General features: G+C 36.6%; 2 protein-coding genes across 2 annotated transcripts; one reads left to right on the forward strand and one right to left on the reverse strand.

Annotated features, from left to right (window-relative positions):
* Nucleotides 1-2288: 2288 nt before the first annotated feature.
* LOC120144760 (protein ASPARTIC PROTEASE IN GUARD CELL 2-like) lies at nucleotides 2289-3044 on the forward strand. The gene is made up of 2 exons (XM_039158744.1): nucleotides 2289-2663; nucleotides 2802-3044. Exons 1-2 carry the CDS (start codon nucleotides 2289-2291, stop codon nucleotides 3042-3044), a joined length of 618 nt encoding a protein of 205 aa, XP_039014675.1.
* A 14849-nt stretch (nucleotides 3045-17893) lies between these two features.
* On the reverse strand, nucleotides 17894-19188 carry LOC120144761 (uncharacterized mitochondrial protein AtMg00810-like). The gene is made up of 4 exons (XM_039158745.1): nucleotides 18809-19188; nucleotides 18549-18581; nucleotides 18223-18470; nucleotides 17894-18156 (listed from the first exon to the last, which is right to left on the reverse strand). The coding sequence occupies exons 1-4, from the start codon at nucleotides 19186-19188 to the stop codon at nucleotides 17894-17896; spliced, it is 924 nt and encodes a 307-aa protein (XP_039014676.1).
* Nucleotides 19189-19582: the final 394 nt, after the last annotated feature.

Below are 19582 nucleotides of genomic sequence, written 5' to 3' on the forward strand. Positions count from 1 at the left end.
TCAATAGTGTGTGGACGAACTGTAGTATACACAAAAATGTATATGTACACTATATAAGTAATCAATTACTTGCTCTGTTTTGAAAATCGGATCGGACCGGTCGGTTCAACCGGGAATCGTTGTCTAGTCCGGTTCAATCTAAACCGGTTGAACCGCTACTAGTGAACTTGCCAGAACCGTTGAACCGTTCGAATCGGACCGGCTGAAAACCGGAAAAAACCGAAAATTTAGGTTATTTTTTAAAAAAAATTAAACCAAACGTAGTTTGTTAAACGAGTTTAGTCGAACTCGAGTATTGCTGAGCTCGACTCGAACTTGAAAACTTTAAAAGTAAGCTCAACTCCACTCAAACTCACAAGTTAAAAATTATCAAGTTCAACTCGAACTCGAAATATAATATTAAAACTTGAACTCATAAAGGCTTGAACTAAAAAAAAAAATTAAAAGCTCAATTGAAGCCTAAAATTCGAGTTTGATTGAAGTGAAAAAATAGTTCACTCAATGCTCACCAAAAGGCTCCATGATTTTGAATGTCAAATTACCTCTATTATTTATAGAAGTTAGTTGTGATGCTCTTCTATGTTTCTTAGCAATGTGGGATTGTTTTGTTCTTATATTTTTACTCTTTAGACTTTTGTGATGCTCTTCTATGTTTCTTAGCCATGTGGGATTGTTTTAAAAAAAATTAAACCAAACAATATCATTTTGTTATGATTTTTTTAGCCCCAAATTTATTTTTTAATTATAGTTATATAATTATATTTATTATTTAATATGTTTTACCTTAAATTATTTGTAGTTAATTTGAATCATTTTGTTTCACTTGATTTTATGGTTTTTAATTTATATATGTTATGACTTGCTTTGAATATGACTTGTGATATAAAAAATTATTTTTTATTAAATATTTTTGATATTTTTATTTAATTTTTTAAATAATTATAACGTCGTCCGATTCTTTCAACCGATCGAACCGATTCAATCGGTTGAACCAATAAATCGATAACATGACCGATTCGCTAACCGATTCGATTCTAAAAACATGATTACTTGGGGTCAACATAACACCCACTCATTAAAGCAGAAGTGAAAAAAAAGACAATTTTCTGCCTCAAACACTGAATCAGTCCAAAAACCAAAACAGAAACCGCTTTTAACCTTTAACCTCAATCTCCAAACCCCACATGTCATTTTCCTTGTACGCATTCCCATGCCTCAAATAAACCTCTCCTTTTCATGGTTTTTAGAATCGGATCGGTTAGCGAATTGATCATGCTATCAGTTTATTGGTTCAACTGGTTGAACCAGTTCGACCGGTCAGAAGAACCGGACGACGTTATAATTATTTAAAAAAATTAAATAAAAATACCAAAAATATTTAATAAAAAATAATTTTTTATATCACAAGTCATATTCAAAGCAAGTCATATCATATATAAGTTAAAAACCATAAAATCAAGTGAAACAAAATGATTTAAATTAACTTCAACATAATATTTAAGGTAAAACATATTAAATAATAAATATAATTATATAACTATAATTAAAAAATAAATTTTGGGTTAAAAAAATCATAACAAAATGATATTATTTTGTTTAATTTTTTTTAAAAAAACAATCCCACATGGTTAAAAAAACATAGAAGAGCATCCCAAAATTCTAAAGAGTAAAAAATATGAGAACAAAACAATCTCACATTGCTAAGAAACATAGAAGCGCATCACAACTAATTTCGATAATAATAGAGGTAATTTGGCATTCAAAATCATGGAGCCTTTTGGTGAGCATTGAGTGAACTATTCTTTCACTTCAATCAAGCTCGAATTTTAGGCTTCAATCGAGCTTTTAAATTTTTTTTGAGTTCAAGCCTTTTTGAGTTCAAGTTTCAATATTATATTTCGAGTTTGAGTTGAACTTGATAATTTTTAGCTTGTGAGTTTGAGTTGAGTTGAGCTTACTTTTAAAGTTTTCAAGTTCGAGTCGAGCTCAGCAATACTCGAGTTCGACTTGGCTCGTTTAACAAACGACGTTGTTTGGTTTAATTTTTTTTAAAAAAAAAACAAAAATCCCGGTTTTTCTCGGTTTTCAGCCGGTCCGGTTCGAACGATTTAGCGATTTTGGCCGGTTCACTAATAGCGGTTCAATCGGTTTAGATTAAATCGGACTAAACAACGGCTCCCAGTTGAACCGGTCAGTCCGATCCGGTTTTCAAAACAGAGATCCTTTCTCCATTACCATCCTCAACCCCAAATATCCTCACCTCCATCATGTCATCAGTTTCACCCGCAATGTTAACAATCCTGGCGGCGCTGCTACATTTAACTCTATATAGCATCTGCGTCACGGCCGCTACCTCTTACCTCGACTTACAGCTCTTGAACGTCAATCAAACTCTTATGGGGACCAAAATGTTTAAGTTTAAGCCTCTCGAAACATCTGAATTTCACCATCTTTCCAACGTTAGCGAAATTGATGATCATCGAGGGGAATGGGAACTGAAACTCGTCCATCGAGACAAGTTATCTTCCGGCGTTAACTCTACTTTTCATCACGACCGTGGCCGTCGTTTTCATGCACGTATAAAAAAGGACGTGAAAAGGGTGGCGAGCCTCCTCCTCCGTCTCCCCGGCGGCAGAACCCACGAAGGTGAAGCTGCTTACGAGGTTAAAGATTTTGGGCCGGATGTCATTTCGGGAATGGCTTAGGGAATTGGAGAGTATTTCGTCAGAATAGGCGTTGGTAGTCCACCGAGGAGTCAATATCTGGTTATTGATTCAGGTAGTGATATTGTTTGGGTCCAGTGTCAGCCTTGTAACAAATGTTATCGACAATCCGACCCGATTTTCAACGCGGCTGATTCCGCTTCTTTTACCGGCATCTCTTGTGGCTACTCCGTTTGTGACCGGGTTCAAAATTTGGGTTGCAATGCGGGTCGGTCCTGCCGGTATGAAGTTTCGTACGGTGATGGATCTTATACGAAAAGGACCCTGGCGCTTGAAACGCTCACTTTTGGTCGGACCGTGGTTAAAAACGTGGCTATCTGATGAACTACTTGCTTAGCTTATACAACTCATCACCTATAACATCACACCTAACTATAGCAGAAAATCCCAATATGCACACGCAATTCTCAACACTCATGTAGTGCACAACAACCTCACGCAATTCATACCACCTTAGCAAGCAACGGGGTTTTAAAAAATGGTCTGTGACTGTGATTTCGGCCGCGATATAGCGGTTTCTCCGCCGTTCGAGTTACCCGCGACGGCCGCAATAGCATCCGCGACGGCCGCAATAGAGGTAAATCCAAAATAACCAAAAATGCGACCGCAATTTGAAACCCTGACAAGCAGTGCTTACTTCGCACACACTCAACCTTATTAGCTAACATTCTCCCGTCTTTCTTCTTCTTCTTTTGTTTTAACATGGATGGACATGAACTCTGTCTCTAAATACTTGAAATGGTGCCTTTGTCAAGGGCTTAGTAAAACCATCAGCGAGCTGAAATCCAGCAGGTACATAGCTCATCCTTAGTCGACCTGCTGCAACCTTCTCCCTAACAAAGTGAATATCAAGATCAACATGTTTTGACTTCGCATGGTATACTGGATTAGAAGACATGACTACTGCACTTGTATTATCACACCAAATAATGGGATCATTCAGTGACTTCAACCCTAGATCATGCAACAAGGCATCAATCTAAGTTACCTCTGCAGCAGCTTCTACAACACTACAATATTCAACTTCCATTGTTGAACGATACACCATTTTCTACTTCTTTGAGGCCCAGGTAACTAAACTGTTTCCAAGAAACACCCATAGCCAGTCATTGATCGTCTATCTCCAGTACCACCAGCCCAATCAGCATCTGAAAATGCCTTTACACACAGTCTGGTATCCTCAACTGAGAATACTAAGTCATAGTCCAGTGTGCCAGCCATATAACGTAAGATATGCTTAACAGCTATCAAATGTTCTTCGTACGGTGCTTGTATGAATTGAGCCGCCCTATTGACTGAAAAAGAAATATCAGGTCTCGTATGGTAGACATATAGTAATGCATCAACAATGCTTCGATATTCACGTGCATTAGGTAACAATGCACTTCCTTTTTTTGAACCCTTCAAGGATGATATCATAGGAGTACACGTTGGAGTGGCTTGAAGCATGTTTGTCTTTTCCAATAATTCTAGAATATACTTCCTCTGGCTAAGAGCTAATGCAGCATATTTCCTTTAACTTCAATACCAAGGAAAAATGAAAGTTCCTCAAGATCTTTTAAGGAAAATATTTTGTTCAGCATTTTCACAACAATATCAATATCATCATTTGAGTTCCCATTAAATACTATGTCATCTACATATACTAAAATATATGTTCATGAATCACTCATGACTCGAACAAATAAAGAAACATCAGCACGTGAATCTATAAAACCTAACTCGAGCAGGCTATTTTTGAGCTTCTCATTCCAGTTACGTGGAGCCTGTCTAAGCACATACAAAGCTTTGTGCAACTTACACACTATAGGATATCCACTATAACCAAATTGTTCAAAACCCGGGGCTATTGTATATAAACATCTTCAGCCAAATCACCATTCAAGAAGGCGTTATTGGCATCTACCTATCTTAGTGACTGCAACTGTAAGCACAACATAAACAATTGCAAATTTGACAACTGGGCTAAATGTATCAACAAAAGTCATGACCAGGAATCTGTGAAAAGCCCTTAGCAACTAATCAAGCTTTATAACGATGAACATAACCATCAGGATTCCTCTTAACCTTAAACAACCATTTATAACCCACAAAACTTTTATCTATTGGCAACTCAACCAGACTCCAAGTGTTATTCTGAATCAAAGCTGAGTATTCAACATTAACCGCAACTGCCCATTTGGGTGACATCAAGGCATCATAAACATTAAATGGAACACTATCATCAAGGATACTAGAGTATACCTTTGGCTTATAAATGCCACATTTACTGCGAGTTAGCATGGGGTGGTGATTGACAGTTGAACCCTGCACAGAATCATTAGGTGCAACAGTCTCCTCTTGAGATAAAGTGTCACCATAAGCTTCACTATTACAGATTGACTCATTGGAGACCTCAAGACCATTAGGAGAGCCAACAAAATCAGCTACAGGGCCCTCATATTCATGATCAGAAGTATGTTGTCCTCCTGATATCTCAACAACTACATCACTCAATCTATGAACGTCCATTACAACATCCCGAGATACATAAACTCGGCCATTCGACCCAAGACACAAAAATCCTTTATATTGAGGACTAACACCGAGGAATGTACCTGGCTGCGATTTAAACTCCAGTTTATGACGATTATAAGGTCTTAGATATGGGAAACACCTACAACCAAATACTCTCAGCAAGGTATAGTCAGTTTTCTTATGAAACAATGATTCAAATGGAGAAATTCCTTGCAAAACTCTTGTTGGTAATCTGTTAATAAGATGCACTGTCATTACTGCAGTATAGGCCCAAAACTTTATAGGCATAGATTCTTGTGCAAGAAGCACTAGGCAAGCTCAATAATGTGCCTATGTTTCCTTTCTACAACTCCATTTTGCTTAGATGTGTGTGGGCAAGACAAGCAATGCGAAATACCAGCTGTTAGGAGAACATAAGAGAGACTGCAAAACTCTCCTCCCTAATCACTCTGCACGGCTAGTATTTTTAACTCAAACTGTGTAGAAACAAGTTATTGGAATAACTGAAAAACATGAATTGCCTGCGACTTATCATTAAGCAAATACATCCACGTGTGAGGTGTGCATGCATCAACAAAGGTCATATAGTGCTTATAACCGTTTGAAACAATAGGTGAAGGCCCCCATAAATCAGTATAGATTAATTGAAATGGAGCAGTGTAAACCGTATCTGAAGCATTAAAAGGGAGCTTATGGCTTTTGCCTATATGACAAGCAACACATTGTTCATTGAAATTCTTATCAACAACTACATGAAGTAACTTGCAAACTTGCTCTAGGGTCCCATGAGCAAGATGCCTTAGGTGTCAATACCAAAGTTCATACATTTTATTGGAAGTAAGTGCAGAATAAGCTTTTGCCTGACTACTACTCCTAGCATTAGCATCCATTTGAAAAAAGTAAAGACCACCACGTTCTTCACCTTGCAATAGAAGTTCACCAGACCTCTCATCTCGAACACAATAACTTGTAGCTCAAAACTCAAAGTAATCATCGTTGTCACTAGCAAGCTTTGACACCGATAACAAATTCTTTGTAATCTTAGGCACATGCAACAAATCATTTAACAATAGTGCTCAAGAATTAGAGCTTAAGACAGATTTACCAGTAGCATGAATAGAAAGAGACACACCATTACCAATAAGTACTTTACCTGGACTAGAGAAATCACCCTTATAATCAATGGTCGACGCATCATCAAGTGTTATATAGTGTGATGCTCCAGAGTCAACCACCCATGAATCACGATGAGCAATAACAACATGAGCTTCAGCATGTCTTTTAGTACAACAAGAACATGCTTCACCATCTAATGGAATAACTTCAAGACTTGAGTAATTAACACTGCCAGCGTTATCCCTTGATGAACCACGACCAGAAACACTACCAGAGAAGTTCTGATCAAAGCAATGTCAGCAATCAACCACTAGGTGACCATTCTTGCCACATAATTCACACTGAACCCTTGGCCTCTCGCGACCTCATCCTCGAGTAGCATAGCCAGAGTCATTACGATAATCAGATCAATTGTAAGATTCTGCGTTACTAGATTTGGAACTAGTACTCATATTGGTTACATGAGCACTCATAGGAAATTGATCATCTCGAGCATCAAAGCCAACAATCTGAGCCTCAGCATCAATCAACAACGAACACACCTTATCAAGGGACAGTGAATCTTTCATTGTGCTAATAAAGGTAACATACGGTTGATATTCATTGGTGAGACCTTTTAAGATACTTGTAACTTGTTCTGCTGTGGAGATGGCACTGTCACATGACGCCAACGGATCACAAACCTCCTTGATCCGAGTCATGTAGGTCCTCAAGTTGCCATCTCCTTTATTGAGTGACTTAAGCTTATAATGAAGGCTGATGACTGCCATTGTAGATTGATTTACAAAAAATTGCAAAACCTTGTTCCATACAACCACCGATGTCTCTACCCTAACAAACTGTGAAAGCAAATAGGGACTGATCGTTGACAGTAACCATGAAGAAAGTGCATTATCTTGTGCCACAAAATCATCATACAGATCATTTGGCACAGACTCACCATTTGTACCAACCATAAACTCAAGAAGAGGTTGTATCAAACCGGTTAACAACCGCTCAAGCCGATGACTTCGAACGGTCAACAAGACTTTATGCTTCCAGAGTAGGAAATTAGATTCATTGAGAATGACATTCACCTTTTTTTGTGTAAAGGACTAAGCTGTCAAAGAATCCATATCCTGCAACAGCTGAACTAGCGAAGAACAGTATAAACCTCAGGATCGAAAAGCAAATAATACAATGATGAACTACTTGCTTAGCTTATACATAGAGAACTATTTCAACAAAAGTAATTCATTAAGCTTCATTAATTTTCAGTGAAGAGTTGAGGTCTCTTTATACAACTCATCACCTATAACAGACGTATAACAAACTCTTAACATGTAACACCCCTAACCCGTACCCAACCCGGATACGAATTTGAGGTGTCACATTGAATTTTCAAAACATATACATTTACAAAAACTATAAAAAGTTTAAACTTTCATTAATATAAAGTTAATTATTTACATCAAAATGTTTAAAATACTACGAAAATCGATCAGAGCATACGTAAATTACACTTTTCTACATGCCAACACTTCTAATACAACGAAAGTACATACTGTGAATTTACTTCTAATCTGATCTTCGAGTGGATGTATGTTGTCCTCCTGATCCTAAGCTCGATCATCTTTCTTCTTAGTACCTATGTGTAAAACACTTACACGCTAAGTCATAGAATTAGTAAGGCATAAAACTCTAACAATACAGTTTTTATAAATATGAACATGTAATCTAACTATCCAAATGCAATGATATTTATCATCTCATGATTCACTGATGTCATATATGATTCAATGTAACAATAATAACATGTATGTGTAACCATCAATCTTATATCATATAACATATGTTATTCAAGTATAATCGCATGAATCAAATCATATAAACATATATAAATCGTGCATGTGTATATATATATTGATTATAACATATGCATGTCCATAACTACTATAACATGAAAACTAATATAGGAAATAGACTTATCACAGGTCTTATTTCCATTAGACTACACCTATAGTATGCACTCACCTTGGCCTCTCTTAATTTCCAAATCCACCTCTATGATTTCCTTTCTTTGGATCGAATCCTAACTCGGTGGTCGTTCCGAAACTTGCTTGTGCTCGATATCTACACAATCATACATTCCAAATACTATAATTCATTTCTTAATATCTTAAGCTAAAAGAAAGATTTAAATTTTCTTTTCCATTTAAAGTAGTATCGGTACCCCCTATAGGGTATTGATACTTCCTTAGCTGTGGTATCGAACTACACCGGGTATAAATACCCATTTTGCATTTGATGTTTTTGTTTCAAAAATGGTACAGACACTGTTCTTATGGTATCAGTACCCTTGATATCGATACTACTATCCTGGGTATCGATAACCCATGCATATCTTGGTTAAATTAGCCTTATGGTATCGATATTGTTCAACAATTATCGATACCCCTATACCAAAAGTTATTCTTTTATTCTTAAAGTATCGATACTGGATGAAGCAGTACCGATACTCAAGCCCTAATTTTCACATTTTAACCCCAAAATTTTACTCATTTTAACTCAAATACTTCATGTCTTAACCACTTTAATACTCTTAACTCAAGTATACATACACAAACCAATTCATATGCATTTAACACCTCTTTATCTTCAAAATCTCATCCTCTATACGAAAATCAAGAATTATACCAAATTTTTAACATGTTCTAATTCCAATTCTATCACTTTATATCTCTTAATTCAACTATTGACAAGTCAAATTTAGTTTCAAAATCCACTTATCAATTATTTCCTAAGATTTCATTTAAAAACTCCTTATCTTTAATCTCTCCAAACTCCTTCATCTTTTAACTTGAAGATAACTTAAGCTTTCCTTAAGCTTAAGTATCATCTAAGGATCATAAACAACTCTTAAATTCAGCAAATAATCAACTAACAAGAAAACTCACCTTTGCTATTAAGGTTCACGGCTTAAGAAGACGAAGAAGAAGAAAGTTTTTTGGATATTTCCTTTCTCTTTTCCTCCCATCTCTACGTGTATATATCTTTTCCATATCTCAATTTTTAATTCATTTTATCCTCAAATGACCATTTTACCCTTTTATTCCTTCTTTGCTATTTAGTCCTATACAAAATTTTTAGTATAAGTCCTTAAACTATTCAATTAATCTACTTTAACCAATAAATTCTGAAATTTTATAATTTGTTCACTAACCCAGTATTGAGGATGTTACAAATCTCCCCCTTAATAAAATTTATCCTCGAATTTTCATTGCTCAAAGAGATAAGGGTACTGATTCCTCAAGTCCTCTTCACGCTCCTACGTTGCTTCCTCTACCTTGTGATTCTTCCACAATACTTTTACCAAGGGAATAGTCTTATTCCTTAGTTGTTTCACCTCATGAGCCAATATTTGGACCGGCTCTTCCTCATCAGTCAGGTCAGGTTGAACCTCTATCTCTTCTAGTGTCACGATATGTGAGGGATCAGATCTATATCTCTGAAGCATTGAAACATTGAAAACATCATGGATCTTCTCCATTTCAGGTGGCATAGTTAAATGATATGTCACTGGTCCCACTCTCTTTACAATCTCATAGGGTTTAATAAACCGAGGACTCAACTTTCTTTTTCGTCCAAACCTCAATACTTTCTTCCATAGAGACACCTTTAAAAATACTCTATCTCCAACTTGAAACTCAATGTATTTTCTCTTCAGATCAACATATGATTTCTTTCTATCAGCTGCCACTTTCAGATTATTCTGTATCACATGAACTTTCTCTTCTACTTCCTGAATTAATTCAGGACCAAAAACTTCTCGATCCTTAAGCTCGTACTAGTTCAAATGTGTACGACACTTTCTCTTATATAGAGCTTCATAGGGATCCCATTCGATACTTGACTGGTAGCTATTTTTGTAGGCAAATTCGGCAAGTGGCAAATATTTTTCCCACGATCCTTTGAACTCTATTACACAGGCTCTCAACATATACTCTAATATTTGAATAATCCGCTCGGATTATCCATCAGTCTGAGGATAAAATGTTGTACTAAAATTCAATCGAGTTCCCAACGCTCTATGTAAAGAATTCCAAAACCTCGATGTGAATCTAGGATCCCGATCAGAAACAGTTAAAATTGGTACACCATGCAATCTAATAATCTCTGTATTGTACAATTCAACATACTTATCCATGGAGAAATCAGTTCTTACTGGAATGAAATGAGTTGATTTAGTCAATCTATCCATAATCACCCAAATTGAATCTCTTTTGTTTGGAGTCAAAGGCAACCCCGTCACAAAATCCATCTTCACATTCTACAATTTCTATTGAGGAATAGACATTGGTTGTAATAGTCCTGATGGAACCTGATGTTTAGCTTTGACTTGCTGACAAGTCAAGCACTTAGACACAAATTTTGTAATACTTCTTTTAATTCCTGCCCTCTTGTATCATCACATATCCCAAGCCATTATAGGATGCGTCACTATACACCATGTAGTTTTTTCCAGGCTCGGGTTGAACTAATATTAGAGCTTCTGTCAAAATCTTTTTCAACATTTCAAAACTTTCTTGACATTCAGAAGTCCATACAAATGCCATACCTTTCCTCATCAACTTAGTTAAAGGTAAAGCTATCATCGAAAAGTTCTTAACGAACCTTCGATAATAACCGGAAAGTCCCAGAAAACTTTGAACTTCATATACATTCTTAGGAACCTCCCATTCCAAAATAGCTTTTATTTTTGAGGACTAACCCAAATTTCTTCCGCATAAATCACATGCCTAAGGAATGTTACCTCATTCAACCAAAAATCACATTTGGATAGCTTGGCATATAACTTCTTGTCTCTTAGAATCTGTAAAACCATCCTCAGTTGCGTAATATGTTCTTCATTCGATTTTGAGTACACCAATATATCATTGATGAAAACAACTACGAATTAGTTCAGATAAGGTTGAAATATTCTATTCATTAGGTCCATAAAGGCAGTTGGTGCATTCATAAATCCAAAAGGAATCACAATGAATTCAATGTGACCATACATCGTTCTAAATGCGGTCTTTGGAATATCTTTCTTCTGAACCTTCAACTGATGATATCTAGATCATAAATCAATCTTAGAGAAAACTAAAGCTCCTTTCAACTGATCAAATAAATCATCAATTCTAGGGAGAGGATACTTATTCTTTATAGTCACCTTATTAATCTACTTGTAGTCTATGCAAAGACGCATTGACCCATCCTTCTTTTTAACGAACAATACTGGATCTCTCTAGGGTGAAATACTCAGTCTAATGAATCCTTTATCTAACAATTATTGTAACTGAATCTTTAACTCTTACAACTCTTCTGGAGCCATCATGTATGGTGACATTGCAATGGGTGCAATTCCAGGCATTATCTCGATCTGAAATTCCACTTATTTGTCTGGAGGTAACCCCCGCAACTCTATTGGAAAAACATCAGGAAACTCTCTACTATAGGGATTTCTTCTTACCCTTTCTCCTTGGTTCTAGTATCTAGTACATTATCCATGAAACCCTAACATCCCTGTAGTAATAGCTTCTTTGCCATCATCGAAATAATGTTTGCCAATGGATTTCATCTTTCACTGAACACTGTCACTTCTAATCCATATGAATTGATTAGTGTCACCCTCTTCAATCTACAATCAACATTCGCATGATAACGATATAACCAGTTCATTCCTAGTATTACATCAAATTCATCAAAGGGTAATTCAATCAGATTAGCAGGGAATTCAATTCCCTGAATCTGTATGGACACCCTCGACACACTCGATTTACCCACGCACTCTGCCCTAACGAATTTGTCACTATCACATCATTACTAGTAGCTTTTAATTGAATTCCCAATTCTCTCACAAATTTACTACTAATATATGAATATGTAGACCCCGGATCAATCAATATCATAACACATTTATCATAAAATAGGAGGGTACATGGAATTATCTCAAGATCATCACGATCTTCATTGGTCTTGAGATTATACACTCAAGCAGTGGAGCTTACTTCCTGTTGAGTATAGGACTCTGGCTGACTTTTGCCTCTTCCTCTACCTCTTCTTCTCTGAGACATTGAAGCAGATCGCTCCGACTGTACATGCTTTCCTGTCCCCAATGGATAATCTCTCATGAAATGTCTTGTTTCCCCACATCAGAAACAAGCTCTGGATTTTACTCTATATATCCCACCGTAGTATCTTCCACAAGTGTGATAGTGTCTCTACTGTGTTCTTCCATCACCAGACCCTACTGATTGAGTTTATCTAGCTCTTATCGAATTTGATCCTCTAGCGGAGGATGCCACCGATTCAAACCTCACTTGAGATTAAAAGTCAGAATCTTTACCTCTCTTGAGTGGTGCAGAACTTGATGAAGCCCCAGTTCTTTTAAACGGTCGGGCTCTTTGCTCCCTAAATAGTTCATTCTGAGTCCTCTCTAGAGCTTTAGCACGGTTTACTACCTCTTTAAATGAGGAAAAGTTCAATACGATCAGCTTTTCTTTTAACCTTAGGCGCAAGCCCTCAACAAACCACTCGCAGCGTCTTTCTCTATCGAAATCACTTCAGCCGCAAAATGACTTAACTTGTTGAACTCACAGTCATACTCATACACAGTTCGGTTCATTTGCTTCAAGTTCAAGAATTCTTGTTTCATCTATTTAATTAATTGATCTCCTATGTATTTTTGCTTAAACTCTTCAAGAAATAGAGACTATAGTACTTGGTCACTTGTCATCCTAAATGTGACATCCGTCCACTAGATTCTCGCTTGCCCACGAAGCAAGGAGACCACTCCGTCTAACTTCTCCGCATCAGAACACTAGAGTCCCTCTAACATGATCTTTACATCATTGAGCCAAAGGTCCGCAGCAACAGAACCTTCCTAGGCTTCGTTTTTTATCTCAGGAGCTCCTAGTCCCTTCAACTCCTTCGCAACATTCATTCTTTAAGTTGAGGAGGGAGGAGGTTGGAAACGCGTCAAGATGGAGTCCAACATCCTGAAGAAGATGATTTGATCTTGTACTAGCACTCCAGAAGGTGCCCGTTCATCACCTTGCCTGGCCAGGGTAGGTGAATTACTAGTCTCAGCTAATCTATCATCTTTCGCTTCACTTCGGGAGCTACCTTGTCCGGACATCTAATAAAATATAACCAAACAACTTTATTAGCATAACAACATACTTATTATTCTTATCAGATCAGAAGTTCTTACTATTATGTTGGCATGTACACATATAAAGACACTTTAGACTCCAGTTTATGCCTAGAATCGGCTAAACCATAGCTCTGATACCAATAAATGTAAAACCCCTAACCCGTACCCGAGCCGGATATGAATCTGAGGTATCACATTAACTTTTCAAAATATATACATTTACAAAAACTATCAAAAATTTAAACTTTCATTAATATAAAGTTAATTATTTGCATCAAAATGTTTAAAATATTACCAAAATCGATTAGAGTATACGTAAATTACACTTTTCTACATGCCAACACTTCTAATACAACAAAAGTACATACTACGAATTTACTTCTGATCTTCGAGTGGATGTATGTTATCCTGCTGATCCTAAGCTCGATCGTCTTTCTTTTCAGTACCTACGTGTAAAACACTTACACGCTAAGTCATAGACTTATTGAGACATAAAACTCTAACAATACATTTTCTATAAATATGAACATGTAATCTAACTATCCAAATGCAAGGATATTTATCATCTCATGATTCACTGATGTCATATATGATTCAATATAACAATAATAACATGTTAACATATACTCATGTATATATTCTTCATATCGTTTATAAGCCCATGTGCATTATTGAGAACTCAAGGTATATGATACTTTGAGGTTGTACACACATATGCTGTCACCACATATCGTATAAAAATACACTGAGTGGCATGTGAAATCTACGTCCCGAAGGACGTCATCTATGTCCCGAAGGACCTATTCATAGGTTCCGAATAACCTAGGTAACCCTCGACTCTTGGCATGCCAACTATACCTATAGCTCTCATATCATATAACATGGGCACTATCATTATGTTTCATATATTGATATATTCATATCATTTCTCTTATGATAACATATATCTTTTCTTCTGTCACATATCACATGTATGTGTAATCATTAATCTTATATCATATAACATATTTTATTCAAGTATATTAACATGAATTAAATCATGTAAACATATATAACCCATGCACGTATCTATATATATATTGATTATAACATATGCATGTCCATAACTACTGTACCATGAAAACTAATATAGGAAATAGACTTATCACAAGTCTTATTTCCATTGGACTACACCTATAGTATGCACTCACCTTAGCCTCACTTAATTTCCAAATCCACCTCTATGATTTCATTTTTTTGGATCGAATCCTAACTTGGTGGTCGTTTCGGAATTTTCTTGTGCTCGATATCTACACAATCATACAGTCTAATTACTATAATTCGATCCTTAATCTCTTAAGCTAAAAAAAGATTTAAATTTTCATTTCCATTTAAAGTATTATCGGTACCCCCATAGGGTATCGATACTTCCTTAATTGTTGTATCGAACTACACCGGGTATCGATACCCATTTTGAATTCGGTGTTTTTGTTTCAAAAATGGTACATGTATTGTCCTTATGGTATCAGTACCCTTGGTATCGATACTACCATCCCGGGTATCGATACCCCATAAATATCTTGGTTATGTTAGGCTTATGGTATTGATACTTGTTGATACCCCTGTACCAAAAGTCATTCTTTCATTCTTGAAGTATCGGTACTGGATGAAGCAGTACCAATACTCAAGCACAAATTTTCACATTTTGACCCCGAACATTTACTCATTTCAACTCAAATCCTTCATGTCATAACCCCTTTAATACTCTTAACTCAAGTATATATACACAAACCAATTCCTATACATTTAACACCTCTTTATCTTCAAAATCTCATTCTCTATATGAAAATCAAGAATCATACCAAATTTTCAACATGTTCTAATTCCAATTATATCACTTCATATCTCTTAATTCAACTATTGACAAGTCAAATTTAGTTTCAAAATCCACTTATCAACTCTTTCCTAAGATTTCATTTAAAAATTTCTTATCTTTAATCTCTCCTAACTCCTTTATCTTTTAACTTGAAGATAACTTAAGTTTTCCTTAAGCTTAAGTATCATATAAGGATCATAAACAATTCTTAAATTCAGTAAATAATCAACTAACAAGAAAATTCACCTTCGCTATTAAGGTTCGCGGCTGAAGAAGAAGAAAAAAAACATTTTCTGGATATTTTCTTTCTCTTTTCCTCCCATCTCCACGTGTATATATATCTTCCATATCTCAATTTTTAATTTATTTTCTCCTCAAATGACCATTTTACCCTTTTATTACTCCTTCTTTGCTATTTAGTCCTATACAAAATTTACAATATAAGTCCCTAAACTATTCAATTAATCTACTTTAACCAAAAAATTATAAAATTTTAAAATTTGGCCACTAACCCGGTATTGAGGATGTTACATAACATCACACCTTACTATAATAGAAAATTCAACATGCACACACAATTCTCAACACTCATGCAGTGCATTACTTCGCACACTTTCAACCTTATTAGCTAGCAGTATCGGATGCGACCATATTAACCGAGGTATGTTCTTCGGGGAAGCCGAATTATTGGGCCTTGGAGGTGGATCAATTTCACTCATTGGTTAATTGTGTGGTCAAACGGGTGGTGCAATTAGCGACTTTTTAGTGGGTCGGGGCACCGATGCATCCGGGTCATTGGTATTTGGTTGTGGAACGATGCCCGTCGGGGCTTCATAGGTCCCTTGACTACGTAATTCATGGGACCCGAGTTTTAAATTTTTTGGGGTTTTGGGTCTCAGAGATGGAGGTATTCGAGTTCCAATATCTGAAGAAATTTTTTAACTCAATGAATTAGGGTACGGAGGAGTTATTATGGACACTGGTACAGCTGTGACAAGATTCTCCACTTCAGCTTACAATGTCTTCCACAATGTTTTTATCTTACGAACGTCTAACCTTCCCCGTGCCAAGGGAGTGTCCATATTCGATACATGTTATAACCTATCGGGTTTCATCTCGGTTCGAGTTTCTACAATATCGTTCTATTTCTCAAGTGGGGCAACCCTAACCCTACCCACAAGGAACTTTCTTATCCCCTTTGATAATATGAGAACATTTTGTTTTGCATTTGCCTCTTCTGGTTTAGGAATTTCAATAATATGGAACATCCAACAAGAGGGGATCCAAATTTCGTTTGAAGGAGCCAATGGGTTCGTGGGGTTTGGCCCCAATGTTTGCTAAGTCAAATGTCATGATCTTGATTTAAGTTTTACCTTTTTTTCTCCTAGTGTAAATAAAGTTATATATTTTCCTAAAAATTTATATGTAATTTTGTGTAAAGAGGAAGCTAAGGGTGTGTGACAAGAGAACGAGTGAAATGTACCCCCAAGACGGCCAAAAAGAACCATAGGAAATATATGTTTTATTTTGATGTTAGAGCATTCTTTTACATGAGATGAGAGCACCCTTCCACTTTTACATTGTGCATATCAATTTCTCATTCTAGTTAATGATATCAAAAATTAATTTAACATTGAATTTTGAGTGACATTAATTATAAAATGGATTATTATTCTTTTTTAGAGATATTAAGTTTAAATAATTATATTTAGAGGGTGTGTATAATATTAATGATTAAAAAACATTTTGAATAAATATTATCTTATAATCATATTAATCTATAAAAAAATTAATTTAAACTAACTAATTGACATGTGAAGACATTGGAGAGTGGAGGTAAGGTGGCACTTTCTATAGCAAAGTGTAAGTCTGGTTATCTTGGAAAAGCTATCAGGGATTGGACCTGAAATAAGCTTCATCCCACTTATGAGGCAAACAACCCAGAAAAGAAGAGGGGGTACCTGAGAATATTAGGAAAAACCACCACACTTGTTAGTGGTGAGAAATTGCATATATATATTCAATTACATAGTGTATAACTTAATTACACACAAAGATATGATTACAAAATAAATGGAAAGAATAAGCTAAACAAACTCCTATAATTGAGGGTCAATGGTTACAAATGGAATGCATTAGATTAGGGTAGAGGATCCTCAACACCCACCCCGCAAGCTAAGCGTCGGATTGGAATAGATGTGTAGCTTGGATCTAAAAAATTGAAAGAGAGGCCTAGATACACTTTTGGTGAAGATATCAACAATCTGCAAGTGTGAGGGTACATATTGTGTCCAAAGTTTGCCAACAAGAACAAGTTCGCGAAGAAAATGGTAGTCTAATTCAACATGCTTGGCCCGCTTATGAGAAATAGGATTGGAGCTAAAAAAATGGCACTTTTTTGTCGCATAATAGGAGAGGCCACTGTGGAAGAGAAACTTTGAGATCACGAAGGAGATGCATAAGCCAAAGAAGTTTTGTGGCAGTGATAGCAAGGGCATGATATTATTCAGACTCACAGTTGGAACGAGAAACGGTAGGTTGCTTCTTGGCACTCCAGGAAACCAAATTGTCACCAAGGTAAATGGAATAACCAGAGGTAGAGAGACGAGTGTCAGGACATCCTGCATAGTCAGCATCAGAGTAAGCAACTAAAGTACCGGAAAAAACAGATTGATGAAAAGAGAGGCCAAAATGCAGTGTTCCCTTGACATAGCGAAGAATGCGTTTGACAGCAAGAATGTGGTCATCAGTCGGAGAGTGTAGAACTTAACAGACAAAGTTGATAGCACGAGTAATATTAGGACGTGTGATGATTAAATACTGAAGAGTACCAACAAGAGATTGATAAAGAGTAAGATTCGAAAATAGAGAACCATCATAAGATAGGTGTTGGGAAACAACCATCGAAGTGTGAACAGGCTTGCTATCAAGTAATTGAGCACGACTAAGAGTACCGCGTGCATATTTCAGCTGAGTGAGAAAAAGGCCATCAGTGGTTGGTGTGGCTTCAAGACTAAAGAAGTTACTGAGAGAACCCAAATCCTTAGTAGCGAACTCAGAGTGAAGCTTACGAGTAAAGCTGTCAAGAAGAGAGGAATTATTGCATGTAATAACAATTTTATCAACATAAAGCAACAAATAAATGATGTCGGATTACCTGTGAAAGATAAAGAGTGATGTATCCGTACAACTGCAAAAAAAAAAATCAAGGTGAATGAGAAATGAACTGAATCGCTGAAACCAGGCACGGGGTACTTACTTGAGGCCATAAAGAGCTTTCTTCAACTGATAAACATAATCATATATGCTCTGATCGATATACCCTAGAGGTTGTTCCATATAGACTTGTTCACTAAGGTGACCATTGAGGAAGGCATTTTAGACATCAAGTTGGCAGAGAGGCCATCGGTTAGTCACCGCATGGAGCCCACAATGTTGGTATTGGCATAGCGAGGGACCAAAATCCAGGTACGATTATTTTTGCAAAGCTTGAATTTCTTCATCCATGGCGGCAATCCAAGTAGGATTCTTGGTAGCTGATTTGAACCCTTTAGGCTCGTGGATGCCAGAAGAGCAGAGAGAAGGCCAGAGGATCCCAAGACAGCAAGATTTGCCGGGTGGTGAGGTTTGAAAATACCAGCCTTGGCTCGTGTGAGTATAGGATAAGAACCTATCGGAATGGCAGTAACAAGAACACCAGAGGGCAACTCAGTAGACTCAATAGAAGGTGAGCTAGAATCTAAGGACTGTAGAGATAAACCTGCAAGAGAATCATGGGCCTGTAAAGACTTATCCATGGGATCAGTACAAAGAATACTTGAACGGGATCCAGATTTAGTAATATACTAGGAATGGGGTGCAGGAAAAGGTGGGCTTATGGTGGTGGGAGGAAGACTTGGTTCCATAAAATTTGAAAGTGGAGGGAGGATAATGGTTGAGCCTGAGAGGTATCCAGAGAGGGAAAATGAAGCATGGCGGGTGATATATAGCTTAGAGGTAGTGGGATCAAGACAACGAAACCCTTTATAAGAAGAGTTGTATCCCATAAAAATCCAAGGAATACTACAAGGGGAAAATTTATTAGGCATGTAATCACGTAAACAGGGATAAACACGACAACCAAATGGGTGAAAATTTTCATAATTTGGAGGGGAACTGTATAGAAGCTCAAAAGGGGACTTACCTCCGAGA

This window comes from Hibiscus syriacus, unplaced genomic scaffold, assembly GCF_006381635.1.
Source record: "Hibiscus syriacus cultivar Baekdansim isolate YM2019G1 unplaced genomic scaffold, ASM638163v2 tig00110890_pilon, whole genome shotgun sequence".
In the NCBI taxonomy this organism is placed as follows: domain Eukaryota; kingdom Viridiplantae; phylum Streptophyta; class Magnoliopsida; order Malvales; family Malvaceae; genus Hibiscus; species Hibiscus syriacus.

Coding starts and splice junctions, on each gene's coding strand:
- LOC120144760 (XM_039158744.1), top strand. CDS start 2,289: ATGTTAACAATCCTGGCGGCGCTGCTACATTTAACTCTATATAGCATC. Junction 2,664..2,801: donor AAGGTGAAGCTGCTTACGAG/GTTAAAGATTTT, acceptor GTTTGGGTCCAG/TGTCAGCCTTGTAACAAATG.
- LOC120144761 (XM_039158745.1), bottom strand. CDS start 19,188: ATGGATAAGTCTTTACAGGCCCATGATTCTCTTGCAGGTTTATCTCTA. Junction 18,582..18,808: donor AACATTGTGGGCTCCATGCG/GTGACTAACCGA, acceptor TTTTTTTTGCAG/TTGTACGGATACATCACTCT. Junction 18,471..18,548: donor TCACTCTTTATCTTTCACAG/GTAATCCGACAT, acceptor TCTTCTTGACAG/CTTTACTCGTAAGCTTCACT.